The 17,403-nt window shown below is 41.2% G+C and overlaps 2 protein-coding genes across 4 annotated transcripts in view; one reads left to right on the top strand and one right to left on the bottom strand.

Annotated features, from left to right (window-relative positions):
• Positions 1 to 6,420, bottom strand: part of LOC103365379 (myosin phosphatase Rho interacting protein) — a 45,853-nt gene extending 39,433 nt beyond the window's left edge. Inside the window, exon 1 of one of the 3 annotated variants that reach the window (XM_008292807.1) lies at positions 5,434 to 6,420. In XM_008292807.1, coding sequence (XP_008291029.1) covers positions 5,434 to 5,556 — 123 coding nt within the window. In that variant the 5' untranslated portion in view covers positions 5,557 to 6,420. The remainder of the gene's footprint in view (positions 1 to 5,433) is intronic. The other 2 variants (XM_008292806.1, XM_008292804.1) reach the window with 2 other exon arrangements.
• Positions 6,421 to 7,967: 1,547 nt separating this feature from the next.
• On the top strand, positions 7,968 to 15,237 carry dhrs7cb (dehydrogenase/reductase (SDR family) member 7Cb). Its single transcript, XM_008292803.1, has 7 exons — positions 7,968 to 8,116; positions 9,328 to 9,484; positions 11,420 to 11,532; positions 12,578 to 12,788; positions 12,884 to 12,976; positions 14,501 to 14,662; positions 14,781 to 15,237. The coding sequence occupies exons 2-7, from the start codon at positions 9,331 to 9,333 to the stop codon at positions 14,987 to 14,989; spliced, it is 942 nt and encodes a 313-aa protein (XP_008291025.1). The 5' UTR covers positions 7,968 to 8,116; positions 9,328 to 9,330; the 3' UTR covers positions 14,990 to 15,237.
• Positions 15,238 to 17,403: the final 2,166 nt, after the last annotated feature.

Below are 17,403 nucleotides of genomic sequence, written 5' to 3'. Positions count from 1 at the left end.
CAGCCACACACAACCAGTCTGTGAGCCTTTTGGTCTAATCAACTGTATTTGATGACATGCGTGAACTCCTCTTTTTATCCATTCCCCTATCACGAATGAGATCAGTAAGAAACTGAATGACTGCCTGCATAGTCAGAAACACACCAAATATATCTGCACTCACACACTCAAGATTTAACTTCTGAACTTTTGAAAATATAAATGTAGAGCCTGCGTTAAGTAGGCAGCAGGTCGGCTCTTTAAAACAACTGCTCTTTGCTCTCCCTTAACACTGACAATCTTTCGATTTTAAATGTTAACCATTAGCAGGCAGCTCCCATAAAAGGCACTAACTCCCCCCACCACCTCACCCACAAATCCAAAACTAAAATGTCTCAGCTGGGAGGTAAAACGATCCAATTATTAGTCTGCTATTCTAATACCGACTCTGTTACTGCTCCATGTCACTGCATGTCTCCCATAAATCTATACCTGCCTGGTTGAACTTGTATAGACGTGCCTATGGAGGCAGTTTTGATGAGCTGAACCCATTAAAAGGTTATGTTGCAGGGGCAACATGCTGTGCAGCTGATAAATCAAAGCAGTCTGAGAATATGAGAAAGGATGATAAATAATGTCACTTGTGTCCTGCTGTCATGCAGCTTGAGAGTGGGACTGTGCAGAGAGAAAACCATTTGGGAAATGGGTGTAAACAGGGAGCAGCTGTTTCAGAAAGGAGGAGGAAAAGCACACAAACTAAGAAAAACACACAAACTGGTCCTGCTTGTGAACACCCCAGAACCACCCTTCCAACCTGCTGGTGTGCTTCCCTTTTCCTAGAAACTCTGTAATCTCAGGCCACAATTAAACTAATGATGATGATTTGTAAGAGACACACTTGCTTTGAAAAGACATTGGTCTCACTGAAATGAATGTCTGTGATGCAGAGTTGTTGTCAGACTGATCCCAGACTAACAGTGGCGGGGTTATGCCACTTTCCAGAACGTTTGATGGGCCTACAGCTAGACAGTGCCATGATGGATGATTGACTCTTCAACAGAAACCCAACACAGGCTTCACTCTCCTACAGCCAATCTAACACTTTCTGCACCTGACTGGGTGAGCGCTTCACTCGTCCGCTGTCTGTTCCTAGATTTCAAACCAGAACATCATGGCAGGTCGTTTTGATACTTTCGCTTATAGTACGACAACACTTGTGCAAAGTGTGCTTCTGAAAACATCTGAGACAAGAAATAAGTCAATGCAGTCATTTTAAATCCACAATGGTTTGTTTAAATGTTTTTTGGAAGTTTTAAGAGGCATCAAGTTGTGGCCAGGCTTCCTGATTTGTATAAAGTTAGCCTTAGACCTCAACTTTATGCAGACAAAGAGTGGACAACATGACACCCCATCTTTTAAAGCATCACAATGCTACCAGAAAGCATTGCATCGCTGCTTAAACAGAAAAAGAATGGGGGGCAGTAGAGTGACAGAGCTTGTAGACATGTGATAAAAAGAAAAAAAAAAAAGTTCTCAAGACGTGTTGTTCAACCTGAATGGAAATCACAAGTTGGGACAACATAGTATCGTTTATATATAGGAATGACAGTGCACTTTTTCAGACTTGAAGACACTTAAGGCACTCTGAAGCTTTCGACCATGTGACAGACAGATCATCACAGGGTTTTGTTTACCATAAACTAAGAGTCAACATAGATGGACACATTCACATTTATTTGTCTGCACACACAGGCCACATATACACAGGCAGAAAATGAAATTCATGTCATGCAGACCCTTAGTGCCATGCTGAAATGGACAATATAAACACCTATTTATAGTTGTGTGTTAAAGGGTTTATGGCATAGCCACTGATGCTTAGCATTTAGCCTATGGTCTAGCTGTCGTATTCCTCCAAAAACAAACAAACAAACAAACAAAAAATGGCACTACCTACCGGGGCTACAGTCTTTATGGAGAAACTACGCGGGGAATAGAAAAGCAGTGATTGGTCAGTTTGGGCTGCCTGTGGTTTGTTTAACAAGTCCTTAATTCTGGAGCTTTCTGAGAGAACCCTCTGCTCACTGTGCTCCATCACAGTGAACGTAATGGCGCTCACATGCAACAGTCCTGTACTCTGCAACAAAACAAGCTGGACCTTCTCATGGTCACTCACACGTCAGTCTAGACAATGAATCAAAACTCATGTGTTTAGGTGTCTACAACTGAAAATGCAGCTTCATTTTTAACACACAATATATTTTCTCTCATGAACATTTGCTGCGAGATGACTGCAAAACTATTCCCAGCTGATCACTGCTCATAACTGCTGTCTCACAAACGCTAAATGTAATTCCTGAGTAGACCTTCAATCAGCTCCATAATTGTGCCAACACTTGGCAGCATAAACATAATTATATCATTGACTGCACAATATTGTATGATGGGTTAAAGTGACAAGCAAAATGAGCAATCACTGAGACAGATGACAGAATGTTGGCTTAACTTTGCTGCTACACAGAAGCGCTCATCCGCCGGCAAAATGACGTCAGTGCCTTCGACAAACTCCCTACAAGTTTCCCCAGCCTGAAAATTACAATGCATTTGTCCACCAAAAGATTCAGAACCTATGATTTATCAAGAACATGCCGCAACTTTCCTAAGAGTAAAAGTTCTTCCAGCTCTCCAGTGTTCCGCCACAGCAAAGTCAAAACCCAAGATGATTACACACAAAACAACAACAAGTAAAACCATCTGCATGTCACACTTCGCAACCCTGGACAGCAAATCCTGGACTTCATCATTGATTGTAAAACGTATAGAACTTAGATCATCCTTATTATAGATAGCAACAAACTACAAGCAGTAAGTGTTTGCAGGTGAAGTGTATAACAATGCTGCAAAAAAACATTCTGTTCAGAAATACAAACTGTACACTGCAAGTTGCTGAATCTGCAGAAAGTACTACTGCCTGAGCAATATTTGCCTCTGGGGCAAAACCATCTCCCTGGAGCTTTTTGTAGACTTTGGTTTCAAAAGGTTACTATTCCCACTGGAAAGCTCCTGCAGTGAAAACGCAGATCTATTTATTCAACCTAGCGTTTTTATGACCTGTGTTTTTCAAAGAGGAAAACACCATCTTTAGTGTGAACCAAAAGCCAAAACTGGTGTCAGTTCTAACAGCAACAGAGCCGGTTAATTCTAGCCAGGGTGCTGTTTTCGCTGTCCGAGCTCGTAGGTGACAAAAACAAACGCAGCTGGGTGCGACACCAGGGGACCCATGTGAAAGTCATCAGTGATCCTCCACACAAAAGGCCTTCACAGAAAAACTGTGTTGGCTGTGACAGAATCATAGATATGAACTGTAGCCTATTAGGCATGAGGTGCAGCCTGCAGTCAGTAACTGCGCTGGAACATTTGGTATGTGTTAAAGCTATAGGCCTGCTCATAACCTCAAAAAGTGGGATGTTGAGCAGCCGTCTCAAGGAAACTCTACTCTGATTTCCCAACCCCACACTTCCTCTGACTCCTGCTCCCACTCCTTAAGTCCTATCACATCCCTGCCTGTCTTTCTTCGTCTCTCCCACGTACGTGTAAACTTCAGCCTGCCTGCATCCTCCATCACTGTCCTGCCTCCCACCACCTCTCCCAGATAGTGTGATCACTTTTCTCCAACAGGGAGAGAACGGCGGGCCTGACCACCATCTCCACTCTGTGAGGACAAATGATTCATGTGACCTGGTGAAAACCGTGACAACAGACAGGGAACTTGTGGGGACATAAAAACTCCTATTGGAGCAAACTGACTGTAATAAAAGAATTCACTCAGGCTCCCACAGCAGCCCCTCCCCCAGCCCACCTTTTATTCTAGTCTTGTTGAACACAGAGATTGTTTATATTGGACACTGTCCTTCAGACATTCAGCTTTCTTCCCTTTGCATGACTTTTCAATGCGGGCTATCTGTTTTAAAGTTGAACTCTCAATCTCCAGCCCCCCTTTAAGCTCTGAATAACTTGCATTTAATTTAGGGCTCACATTCACTCAGTTAAATCACCTATTCATGGTGATTTAACAGCATTACACAGCTTTACAGGAGCTTTCTTTTCACTGGGTTATTGAGTTCGTCTCCTCAGTCAGCCTGTATCAGTTTAACACTAGGAACCGTTTACAAATCCTAACTCTCACCTTGGACCTGCTGAACAACGCTCAGAAGTTTAACACTGTTTACATGGTGTTACATAATACAGCTTTAGGCCAGTAATGGCCTGGTGCGTGGCGCTAACTGGTTTGAGAAAGGTCCAGACAGAATCCTTACAAAACCTGCTTGTGCAACCGAGCTCCGAGCAAACTGGAAAGCTGACAGACTGGAGACATTTTCAAAAGCCTGTGGGCGCCTGGGACAGCAGTGATGAGCCAGGATGGATGTCATATGTTTCTGGAAGACCAAAGCATTAAGCCTCTCTGGTTCCGAGTGTCAATATACAGGCTGTGGGAGAGAGCGTGGGCCAGGTCACAGGGAGATTAGAGGAACTGAGGTAAACATAACATGTCGATCCCGACTAAAGCATCTGAAGGGTTAACCTGCACCAAACTCAGTGCAGAAAGCCAAACACACTTTTGAGAAAGAAAGCAAATGTGTGCCCCCACACACTCACAGAGCACAAGAGGATGCTGACGTTGCTGTTTGGCTCTTAAGCCGCGTTCAAGGGCCCATCTGGGCCTCATCGTCTGGGATCAATTACAGGATACAACAGACTAAACTAATGATCTGCGAGACAGAAAGACAGACTCAAAAACTTGCTCATGATATGAACACAGCTGAATGGAGCTTTGTTTTATCATTGTCATCCTTGCTGGTCTTCACTCAGGTCACCGTTAACCTCCACATAGTATGAACTAGTCTGCCAGAGGAAAACACACAGAAAACAAACAACTCTAGATAAACAACAGCTGAAGGTTACACAATCAATCACAAAGACCACACTGACCAGCAAATACAGCTATTCTGATTTGAAGGAATCCACTTTCACCAATCTGATTCATGAGAACAGGTAGAAAGTGTAAGGAGGAAGGGAAGAAACCTGATGTCCTCAGATTCAGCTAAAATAAACAGTCAGCTCCAACTTTATCTCCAGCAGGGCTGTAACTGCACTGCTGCAGCACATACAGCACTCAACCTTGATATCTGACCCATCAGTAGTGCTGTGGTTAGCGTTGATCAGTTTAAAATACAGTAGATACTGAAGCAAGTTTCAAGCTGTCATTCTACAGTCTCACAAGCTGGATCAGCTGCTCTCATAGCTTGCAGCCAATGATCATTTTTCACTTTCTAAAGTTTGGCAGAAACAGCAGGTCTTGGAGGGGATTATCTCAGCTGGCAGTCAACTAAAGGCATTTAAAGTATTAAAGGCAACGGGGAATATATGTTTTTGTATTAGCAGTATTTTGCTCACCTGGGTCAAGTCCTGGTCAGTCAACAGATGCAGCTCCCGTGGTTTGAAGCAGTTCTGACATTTACTTTTGTTGAAGAAGTTCGCCTGAAATTTCCTACAGGGGTTTTCTTTCGCGGAAGACATTATATTTCACCTCTTTTTAAACTCTCTGGGGGTAATTTCTTCTGGAGGACCTTTATTAGCAGTGGAGTTGTAAATCCCGCTGTTTTCTTGTGCGTCTCCTTTATCCCAACTTCGTAAAAGCTCCAGCACTCCGATGCATTTTCAAGTAAAAAAAAAAAAAGGATCAAACAGAAGTTTAATTGTTCGGGGACAACGTTTAAAGTAAACGCTTCTTTTGTCTCTTTAGCTGTATCCAATTGCTGCCTCCCAATAAATAATTAGCTGCCATCAAGCCTGCCTTCTCATCACTCTGCCAGTGATGAATGCTTTTCAGTCCATGGCCTGCAACCACAAAGCGGAGTGGCGAGAAGGTGGCTAATATCCTGTTAGCTTGCCAGTGGATTCCCAGATCAATAACGTGATGGCGCAAGCCACAAAAACAACATTTGCACACAGTTATCGCCTTCAAGCTCTGAGCCGACAGTGTCCATGGAGTAACGACAGACTCCCATGTGAAAGACCCAGCCTAAAAGAAAGCTTGCAGGCAGACAGCAGGACACTATTCCATTCGCAGCAGTCACTCCATGCGAAGTTCATCCAGTGCTCCTTTGCTAGGCTACGGTTAGCCCAGTTAGCTAGCACGCAGATAGGCTAGCTAATGAAATCCTCTCCTGGCTGGCGTCTTCAACTTGACTTTAAAGAAGAGTCGGTGCGAAAAGTCCAAACGCTTCAGGTGCTTTTCTCCCAGGCAAAAACGCTGTTTGCACGGCAAGCACCTCTTAGCCACTCACAGACGGCACGGGGAGTATTTAGGGTTTGGTTCCATAACTAGCCTGGTTAGCAGCAATAGGTTTATTTTCTTCTTTCCCAGCGGAGCGAGGGGGAGCGGAGAGAGAGAGCACACAAGACCCTGGAATTCTGTGGGATCTCGCGATAACTGCTCACTGTCGCCACCCACAGAGAGAACACCGTCACTGACGTGTTTTGATACTTCCACACTTAGACGCCCATACCGTTTGCAATACAATTAAAAATAAATAACTAAATATATGAAAGAGACAATAAATGTATTAATAAGTGTAATAGCTAAATAAATTGGTATTTATTTTAGAAAGGCATTTGGTCAAAGATGTGCTTCTATTCATTTCAGTTGTATTAATATGTGCAGTTGGCCTTAAATGTATTCATACCCTTCCATTAAAGAAAAGGCAAAATTTAAAATAGTCAATCAAATAACTATAAATTGAAAAAGTAACAATAAATAAAAAATTGTCTAAATTATAATTTAGTGAAATAAGACATTATTTTTGAATTGAGGTTGAAAAGAATAATAAAAACAAACAAACAAACAAACAAACAAAAATTACTGTCCCAGGCAAATTAGAGCACTTCAATCCAAATACCTGTCAACAGGTGCAGAAGTCTGACTGAGAGTTACAGAAAACACTTGATTGCCATGATTGGCTCAAAGGGTTCAACAAAATATTAGTTTTTGGGTCCCATCATGCTTGTTTTTTTTGTTTTTTTGGTTGAACCACAATTCAAAAGCAATGTCATGATTTTCTTTTTTTTTTTTTTTTTTTTTAAATTTATTATTACTTTTGTCAGTTTCAGCTTATTTCAGTGACAGCTGTTTTTTTTCCTTCTTTAATGGGAGGGTTTGAATACATTTGAGGACGACTGTATGTATGTATTTAATATTGAATAAAATAGTAGTCTGTGGCTATGAAATACATTCTGCGGCAAAAAAAATCAGTAAACGTGTAAATAAATAGAAAATTTAATGTATTTTTTAAATACTCATTTACAAATCAAATTACTGCATTCACATTTTACGTCAACAAATGCCAAGAATACAAATGTGAAATTAAAATATTGCAGTGAAACATAGTGTAGGTAGATCAGTATATAATAAATGGGCTTGAATATTTAACAGCAGGGGAACTTGCGTTTCTAAGCTGAGCTAATTTAAAATAATTTACATTGCACACAATATTACATGTTATCAACTATCTGTCTATACAAATCTAAAGTCTGAAGACCTCAAAACTCTATGGACAGCATTTGGTTATTTTCTAAATGAACCGATTTATAAAAACAAAAATACACGTATTAAGACAGCCATCAGACAGCTGTATTCTCACATACATGAGAGTGTCATAAACTTTCTGTCTTTCTTAATCAAGATCTTTCTGCATTTAATTGAATTGAATTGAATTAATAACAGTTTAACTTGGTAGGTGGGAAACTGGACTAACTTTGAGGGAATTTAAAACAGCAGTACAATGCAATCACTTGCCAGACTCACAAACTTTTTCACTTGTGGTCCATCCCTTCATGCTGGCAACAAGGGAACATGCCTCAGATACTGTGCACCGCATATATGTATATTAATGGCTGACTCAAGCGAAGGCTATTATAAGCAGCAGGTTCCAGTGGGCAGCAGAGGGTCAGACACACAGAGGATCACAGCCGAGTGAATGGACGAGGGACACAGACAGAGAAGGGCCTCTGTTACCTAACTAAACCCAGAAAAAAACTACAGCCAGTCCTGCTGAAGGATTAGCTCCCTGTCCGTGCTGTAAGTGAACCAATAATAACACAGATTACAGCTGTGTGTGCGTGTGTTTCTGTTGTGCAGTTGCTATAGATATGCACTCACAAGCGGACTAACCTCAATCATGTGTCATTCCAAACATGGGGCTGAGATGGGAACTGGATCGTTGGGGTCATTGTGAGTTTTAATGTGGATTAGGGGTTATCTTAATGTGTTTTCCCAAGTAAAGCAGGACAAGTAAGGTCATTGACTGCTTATGAATGTGAGGCTCCCTGGTTGCCTCCTTTGCAGTATCCTATGACAATATCCGGGAGATGACATAGTGCATAGACATTCTGTGGCGGCAGCAGGACCAGAATATATTTAGCTGTTCTCCTCACTCTCACTTTACATGGTAAGCCTACTAGCAAGGCCTCAAACACTAATTGTTACCTCAGGAGACTTAACACATTTAGAGCAGAAAACCATAGTTTGTCACATTCTAAGCAAGATATACAAACTGTGCATCAGTGTTCTTTAAGGCAAAATACTACAGGAGAATAGGTAAGCTGGTTTTAACTAGCAGATATCACCATTGAACTTGCCCAGTTACTTACACTGGGATTATTATTTTTAGTATTACACATTTTCTGAGGTTTAATGTTTAAATACACAAATGAGGTATCATCTGCTTAGGCTTCGTGTTTGCCCATGTTATGCTAAGCTATGCTAAAGAGCTTTGCTTTTTTGGTTTGTTTTAACTTTATTTCAAAACAAGAACATTTCAGTGTCGACAGGAACAGACAGGTTTACTGCTTTGCTATTGTGGAAGCTCATTTAGGAAGGCTGCTGTCTTATCCACATGATTGCCTCTGACAGATAGTGCTGATATATACTGAATTTTGACAACACTAGGGACTGTTTTTCTGAAATGCACAGATAAGGTAAAACCCCGACATCCCTGATTGGTTTTCATGATTGAATCAATACCAAACACAAAAGAGGAGCTTTAGATAAGCAACACCATTTAAAGAATGAATTTTCAGCCTTCAGATAACTGAGAAGTGGTCTGCATTTACTTCCAGCCTGATTTACTTTGTGTCACTGACACTGTGTTAGTTTACACCACCAGTGAGCCACACTTTAGGAAACCTGACCTGCGCTGACCTGTCATCACCGACTGCTGGCTGCTGTGATGCAGGTCAGTAGGTCTGTAGGTGTCCCAAACACTGACCAGTCTGCTCTCTCCTCCACAGAACATGGGCCTGCCCTCGGTAATGGTGTTGCCTCTGCTGATAGTCGTGGCTGCTGGGATCTACTACATCTACAATGAGGTCTTGCAGTTCATGTCCAAGTCCTTAGTGCGGAACAAAGTGGTGGTGATCAGTGATGCTGTGTCCGGGGTGGGGACTGGTAAATGATCCTCCTTGTGGTTTTAATCTTTACTTTGATTTCCATGGAGGTTTTGCTTTCAACCCTCTTTGTTGGCTTCAGCACAATGTCTCGACGACAGATTCCATGAAATTTGAGAGGACATTTAAGCCTTGACACCAAAGTAAAAATTGATTTATGTGAATCAGAGCTCGGATTTGTGCCATTGAACGGTTATTGTACAGTATAACGCCAACCATTAAACGAATGAAGACAGACAACTCTCCAAAACATGAGGCTACAGTATGAAGGCTGTTAGCTTTGACTATGGACAGAAACAGCTTACCTAACTCTGATGGCCTGTGAAAAACTTGCATGGATCAATTTTACTTTCACGTCTGTCCGTTAAATAGGAAACTAGACCCAACAGCAGGTTAGCTTAGCATAGGGTGAATGTGAATGAGAAACACATTGTAAAGTGCTTTAAGTATAAGTGCAGGCAGTTCAGTATTTAGTATAAAAGCTGGAAACAGCCATCTTGATTCAATCCAAATAACAAGCACCATTCAAATTCACTGGGACTAAACAGAAAAACAGTTAGTTGTTTTGCATTGGTTATGTGACGCGTAGTTTCCTGATGGGAAACAGTCACTGTCCACATGTTAGCATGCAACATATCAGCCATTTAATGTTACTGTTTCCACCATATCCAAGTCACATTTTTGATAGCTGAGGCTGTCGTTTCCTCAACATGCTCCAGTGCTGTATCCTGCATTGTTTGAATAGATTCGAGTTCAGAAACGATTAATTTGTCATTCTTCCCTTCCCATGTGACACAGTGCAGATCAGTGCGGGACATAGTTTTCACCACCCAAAACATTAAGACAAACCACATGATGGCACCTGATCATTGAGCCATTTTCCACATCACCACCTACACCAGGGTAGATACTTTGTGTGGCTTGACAATGACTGATCAAACCTGGAACAGATATAACGAGGCCCATCTTTCCCCCCTCTCAGTGTCCTCATAGAGTAGCAAACCTCTTCTATTAGCCTCGTGTTTGGATGAATAATTTGATGTTGGAAACAAATGCAAAGATCGACTACAGTTTCTGATCCAGTGAATGTGAAGCTTCAGCCACAGTCGGGTATCACTAACCTTGTTTTGTTCAAAATTAAAAACACTACACCTCTCATGGCCAAGAAGCAGCCTGGCACACTACCCCACATTACAAAGTATAATTTTGATAACTGAGCATTCGAGGTGCTGTTAAGCATATTTTCTTCATTTGGACCAATTCTATCTCCCCATGATGATGTTCCTACACAACTTCACTGCATTCTCATTTCACTTTGAGAGCTGCAGTTTCAGGACCCCAGATGTAGCCCCATAGTTCTAGCAGGGTTATGGGTTAGTTAGGTTAAGGTTTAGGGTACTTCCTTAGTGATCCACTTGAGTAGGTGGCTGAAAAAGGCAAGGGTCCTACAAATGCTGGAATACAACTGCGGTCCTGGTGTCTACTGCATACACATGATACGAATGAGTAGCATGTCTTCATTTTTCTGAACATTACGTCTCGTTTGCAGTTGCTGTTTTGTTAAGCTTCGGCACCAAAACTATGTAGTTATGTTTAGGAAATTATGATGCTTTGGTTGACACGCTCACTGGGATAATATTGGTGTTAATTGTATGTTGTATGGTAACTTTAGGCACCACAAATTAGATTCACTGTATGAAAAGAGCATGGTTTGGGTTAAAATACAACCCTTTAAGTCTCTCATTCATTTTCTGTTTGATAATCTAATATGTTGATTGGTTGGTTGGAAAGGAGGAACAGCAAAACAGCAAAATAAACGGCAAAGATATGCTCATTTGAAACATATTTGTGATATGGTGTAACCAAACCTGATCTGGTAGTGACATCATTTCTCTTAATATAAAGTTATTCACCATGTTTTCCTCATTCTGCTCAGAGTGTGCCCAGCTTTTCCATAAGGGCGGTGCCAGACTGATCCTATGTGGGACCAGCTGGGACAAGCTGGAGTCCCTGTATGACTCTCTGACTACTGATGCCGACCCCAGAGAGGTGAGGGAATGAGATAATAAATATAAGCTGCATGCTAACATTTATTTCAGTTTGAAACATCATAAGCATGCCAAACTCTGAGTAAACGCCTCCAAACTAATACCATTACTGTGTTTTTTATGGTGCTGAGTCATCTCTTTGGCAAACCTCACAGCAGAATAACAAATCTTACAAGATGGCTGGTCCAGTAAACACTATCTCATGTCTATTAATATATGCTGCAAACTTTGTCTGCACAGTGTCAACAAAGCCATTACCATTCCCAAAAATCCCTCAAGAGGAATTTACATGTGACACTGAAATGACCTGATGGGTTTAAAGTTTAAGCAACAGATTATCAGGTTCTGTCCTTGTTTTTATCAGAGTGCTGCTCTGTCGCCACCTCCCAGATCACCACTTCCTCTGATCAACACAATAGCAGGATATCCTGTCGGACAGCACGCTGTCCTGCATGTGTCTTCTACACACCAGACACAGCAGATGTGTCCACATGACAACTGCACATAGCTGTAGATGACACAAAGCAAACCAGTTTCTGTAATCCAGTCACCATCATCTGTACAGGTCACTAATTAACACGTTTTTCTGGTTTTTATATGTACAAAAATCTGAGATGACAGTTTGTGGTTTTACAGGGACTTTCTGAAGCAAGAGGCTGCCTCAAGAAACTCTTTGTAAAACCAAAAGAAGGCTAGCTGTCTTGCGCCAGATTTTATGCTAAGCTAATCTAATCACCTCTCTTAATTCTTAGTTTACTGACATAAAAGAAGTTGGTGTTCAAAACTGATTGGTGAAACTCACACACAACAAACAGCAGTGCATCAACCTTCTGGTTTTGCCGAACTGTTGTCACTGTTTTGGTGTGGCTGAAGGTGTTGAAAAAATGATGAAGTCATTTTGTGAGTCTGGTAGATGATGCACCACAATGGAAACAGAAACACTGAAAGGGCTAATTAGGAGGCTGTCTCTGTAAATGTTCTTTCTATCCCATGCCTGCCCAAAGTTATTGTCAACACATGTTAAATGAACACCTGCCTCTGTCTAGACGTTTGCCCCAAAGCTGGTGATCCTGGACTTCAGTGACATGGACAGCATGGAGGATGTGGTAGCTGAGGTGATGGAGTGCTATGGCTACGTGGACGTGTTGATCTGCAACAGCAGCATGAAGCTGAAAGCCCCAGTTCAGAGCGTCACCCTGGAGCTGGATAGAAACATCATGGACATTAACTACTTTGGCCCAAGTACTTTGGCCAAAGGTGGGCAGGACATTGCTGTTACATCACCAAAAATTTCTTTGAGTTTGTTGTTACTGATCTAATCTAAATGTTAATATGTGTAAATACTGTGGCAGGTACCCTTCCAACAATGATCTCAAGAAGATCGGGCCACATTGTACTGGTCAACAGCATCCAGGGCAGACTGGCTGTCCCATTCAGAAGTTCCTGTAAGTTGCCAACAAAAGTCACTGCAACCTTGTTTTGATTGTATTAAACAATCATTCTATCTACTGTAAACAACAAAAACAACAACAACAACAAAAATAGGGATGTCTTGGTCAAGTTTTATTTTCCCCTGATCCAATCCGAGTCACTTAATATTTAGTGTCCGCCCATATCAGGTCCTAATCTAATGCCATTTTCCTTGATCATACGTAATTCAAGTACCTTTAAAATGATTAAACTGATCCAGTTTCTGCTTGACAACTCAACAGCTCTGCAATACATTAAGAAAAAAAAAAGCGTTTCTGCATCCAAGCTGTTCCTTAATGTTGTGTTGGTGTATCATGGCTTCACAAGCTCCCACAGACACTATTAACCTGTACTCTCTACATGCATGTCAGAAAATGTATTGCTTCATACTGTGGTGACATGAGGAGGTGGTCACTTGGACTAGGAGCAGTTCGGTGTTGGCAAACAGAAAGCATTGTTCGGCTTAGGTAGCAAGTGGCCACCATGACAGAGACTTCTGTTAGGCTTAATGGATTCCAGCCTGAGCTCCTGTCTCTAAGTTCTTGTATTCCAGTGGCAGCTGTCTTTGAAGCTCATATCTTGTGTCTGTTGAGCAAAACAGCAACATCAGCACAAGACAAAGGTACACTTTGCTCAATTTGTGTTATCTGTTATTGAGTGACAACACCAACATTAATTGATTTAAACTATTCCAAATATGCAACCTGCCACAAATTGTGCTCTTCTTTTGGGATACCTGTGTGACAGTGGATGTAAAGAAAGGAATGGCATTAGTTTTGTGACAATACTGATCAGTTAAACAAATGCCTTCCACATCAGGAACAGCTCGAGGAACATGACAAAGAGCCCCAAATCTGAAATTGATCTAGCACCTGCCAGATGGAAGATTGGTGCATATTATTTGCAATAAATATTCACATCATCATCTTCTAATTCCACAGTTAGTTTAATATACATTCTGTTTATGAGGTATACGTAACTACGACTAATGCAGTCTTGAAAATGTCCTCCCCTCAACTGTTTCAGGGAGGTGCTTGATCAGCTGTATGACCATTTTGATTACAGGTGTTCCACAAGTTATGCTTATACATACAGACGAATACAGATAAAACAATGTGATGATGTGAATCCTTTGTAACACATTGGCTGCTGTCTTAAATCAAGTATGAACCACGCAACTAGTGTGTCAAAAAAGAATCAGCATATTGTTCCTTCACAGTTTAGTCCATCCTACTACCACTAACCACCAAAGAATTAGTCCTGGTGAACGCTGTTGACAGTCTGGTCTATTGATTGTGCAGATCAGCAGAGCAAAGATGTCCAACAACACATTCAGGTTTCAAACATGTAGACATGCTCTCACAGTATAAACACAGGAAGACGAGACGGAAAACAATTAAACAAAGTATGCTCTGTGCAATGTGTGGAATGACACGTGTTTGCAGGTGAGTCACGCCTCTTCTGTTGTCTGTATAAATAAGTGTGTTTGCACCTGTCAGATGCGGCGTCTAAGCATGCGGCTCAGGCCTTCTTCGACTGCCTGAGGGCCGAGGTGGAGGAGTACGGGATAGTCGTCAGCACCATCAGTCACACCTTCATCAACGCCTCTGACCCGCCTCAAGTCGAGGAGCCTGTTCCTAAACCAAATGCCTTGGCTGCATGTGAGTATAACAGGTGGTGTGACACAGCCAGTGGGTAATGATATAGGACACATCTTCACACCGGTGCAAGTGTTTCTTTTGATGTACTGCAACGTCTAACCTGTCTGCTCCTTCACAGTTATCGCCAGCCAGCTGACCCACGGCGTGCGGCCGTCAGTCCTGGCCAATGAGATAATGCAAACGGTGAACAGAAAGAGGAAGGAGGTTGTGCTGGCCCACCCCATCCCCAGGGTGGCCCTCTACCTCCGCTCACTCCTCCCCCCCTTCCTCTTCGCTGTGCTGGCTGCTGGAGTGAAGGACTCCGTGTTGGCTGAGCAGATGCAGTAGAAGAAAAGGCAGAAAGAGAAGACAGAGGCAGAGTGACGGATGTGAAACAAAGCTTAGATTGTTCAGAAGTGCCAGATATGTAAGTGTATTCCTGAAGGCTCCCATCTGTTTTGTAATAGTTGGTCAATAACCACTAAACCACAGCGTAAGCAGAAATGATGAGACTTTAAACTTGTGTTTCGGCTCATTTCTGGCAGTGGAAACAAAATGTAAATACAAAATCACCTTATAAACACATTTCATTTGAATGCTTCAGTCTTTTTAGCCGCCTCGCAGCTAGAAGGTTGCCGGTTTGTGTCCCGGTGACGACACCCAGGATCTTTCTGTGTGGAGTTTGCATGTTCTCTCCGTGCAGCGTGGGTTCTCTCCGGGTTCTCCGGCTTCCTCCCACAAGGTCCAAAAACATGTTGAGGTTAATTGGTGATTCTAAATTGTCTGTAGGTGTGAATGTGAGTGTGCTTGGTTGTCTGTCTCTAAGTGTGGCCCTGTGACAGACTGGTGACCTGTCCAGGGTGTCCCCTGCCTTCACCCTGAGTCAGCTGGGATAGACTCCAGCCCCCTGCGACTCTAGTGAGGATTAAGCAATGAATAGATAATGGATAGAGGGAATCTTTTTAGCTCTGTTTTTGTTTCCACCAACTCTGACAAAATGACTGAAATGTTTAGCTGCTATATTCACCTGCTTCTTGCTATCTTGTCTGTGTGTTGATTGGCAAGTCGTGTATTGGCTATTTTTCAAGACACCCCACCAAACCCAGTCTTTTACAGTGGAGGCTTTTATTGTTTAACTGTGTACATATGTGCTTAATCAAACTACTACAATCCATTGGGGCCCACAGCTCATTTCTGCCCCCTGACACAACATATGAGCTCATTGAAGTGGCTACACTTTTGGGGGAAAAAAAATATGAATTAATTCAATTAGAAATTACATTGCTGTGCCAGGATGTCCAGAAATATTGTGAATGCTAATTTTCACAAGTTTTTTTTTTTTTTTTTTTTAACTATATCTGCCTGCCAGCTCAGTGGTAACCCAAATTGGACCTTTAGTTTTCACCAGAAAACCATTTATTGTCATCATTGAGTTGTGCTGTTTGAGTCTTTGCTGTAAGAAGAGAAAAACCGAATCTGTTGTGGTCTGCCTCTTTATTGCACTTAGCTTAGAAGAAAAGTTTCGTGTGGATTAGATTAGAGGAAACTGTAACGACAGCTGTGAGGAAATGGACTGCAGCAGGATCTGATTAGGAACGGGGCAATTAGGAAGAGCTGGAGATGATTAAAAACAAACAGCAAATCCAATAAATGTAACAAATAGTCATCTTGATTGAATATGCATTTCATCATGTTATACTATTTATTGTGCTTTTCCCTTGGCCAGATTTTCATAGACTGAGGGAACGTAATGTATATATATGTACTGAAATATGGTTGTGTGTTAGTATTTATGAGGATCAACAAGCAGATGATGCAGTACCATAAGTGTTGACCTTAAATACTGTAAGGGTGTGCATTTTTAGATACCTATAGTTGAAAACCTCCATTTATGGTACTTTCTGAAAGCCAAAAAAAGGCCAACGATTTATTTGAAGCAAGTAAAAACCGACCCTGGACAACCACCAATCCAAACTTTAAACAATTTGTATTATTTTATACAGGTTCACAGGTTCAACACAAGTATCTCTTATGTAAATATCCATATTAAAGGTTTGCAGGTTCAGATGAATTTTAAGATGTTAAAATTCAATTCAAGTTCTGTTTGCAGTACAGTAAACAAAAAAATATGAACCCCCCTAAGAAACAAAATGTAACTATTTGTTTAACCTCTAGCTATAATAAATGCACATAAGCATGTTTAAATTAAAATATTTCAGTATTATTAGTGTCGTGCTTTTATACATTCCCATTAGTGCAGTTGAGATATTCAGTTGGTGATAAATTTAATTTACTCTGGCCTTTCTTTGCATCTGTGTGTTTCTAATCTTCAACATTTTTCTGACAGTTTAAACGAATATCATTTTCACACAATAAGTCTAAAATAATAAGGTCTAAAATCTAAAATCATTTAAGGTTTAAGTGCTTTTAATCCATTAATACAACTCATAATACAAGAGCACATATGTGTTGCTGCACAGCTGCTGTAAATACTAATAATATTTCTTGTAACTTAGATGTTTTATACTTACATGTAAAGGTGCAATTTTACGATGTGGTGTTACTACATCACATTACTTGTTCCACTACTGGAGAACGGTCTGAAAGGTCGACTACAAAACTGAACAAGTAACTATACTTTGGTACAAATAACCATTCAAATAGGTAGACCTTAGAAACTTCATTTGTCAGCATTTAAAGAAAATAGTTTTAAATTTGATTTACTTTTAATAGTCTCACTCTTGTGTTTCAGTCAAAGAGGG

The sequence above is a fragment of the Stegastes partitus genome, unplaced genomic scaffold (genome assembly GCF_000690725.1).
Source record: "Stegastes partitus isolate 25-593 unplaced genomic scaffold, Stegastes_partitus-1.0.2 Scaffold834, whole genome shotgun sequence".
Lineage (NCBI taxonomy): Eukaryota > Metazoa > Chordata > Actinopteri > Pomacentridae > Stegastes > Stegastes partitus.
The sequence above is the reverse complement of the archived record's forward strand: the minus strand, read 5'-3'. Positions and strand labels throughout refer to the sequence as shown.

What these genes read in the sequence shown, in the direction of transcription:
- dhrs7cb (XM_008292803.1), top strand. Translation starts at nt 9,331, where the DNA reads ATGGGCCTGCCCTCGGTAATGGTGTTGCCTCTGCTGATAGTCGTGGCT. An exon ending in TGTGTCCGGGGTGGGGACTG is followed by an intron (nt 9,485 to 11,419) that starts GTAAATGATCCT and finishes CATTCTGCTCAG; the next exon opens with AGTGTGCCCAGCTTTTCCAT. An exon ending in CTGATGCCGACCCCAGAGAG is followed by an intron (nt 11,533 to 12,577) that starts GTGAGGGAATGA and finishes GCCTCTGTCTAG; the next exon opens with ACGTTTGCCCCAAAGCTGGT.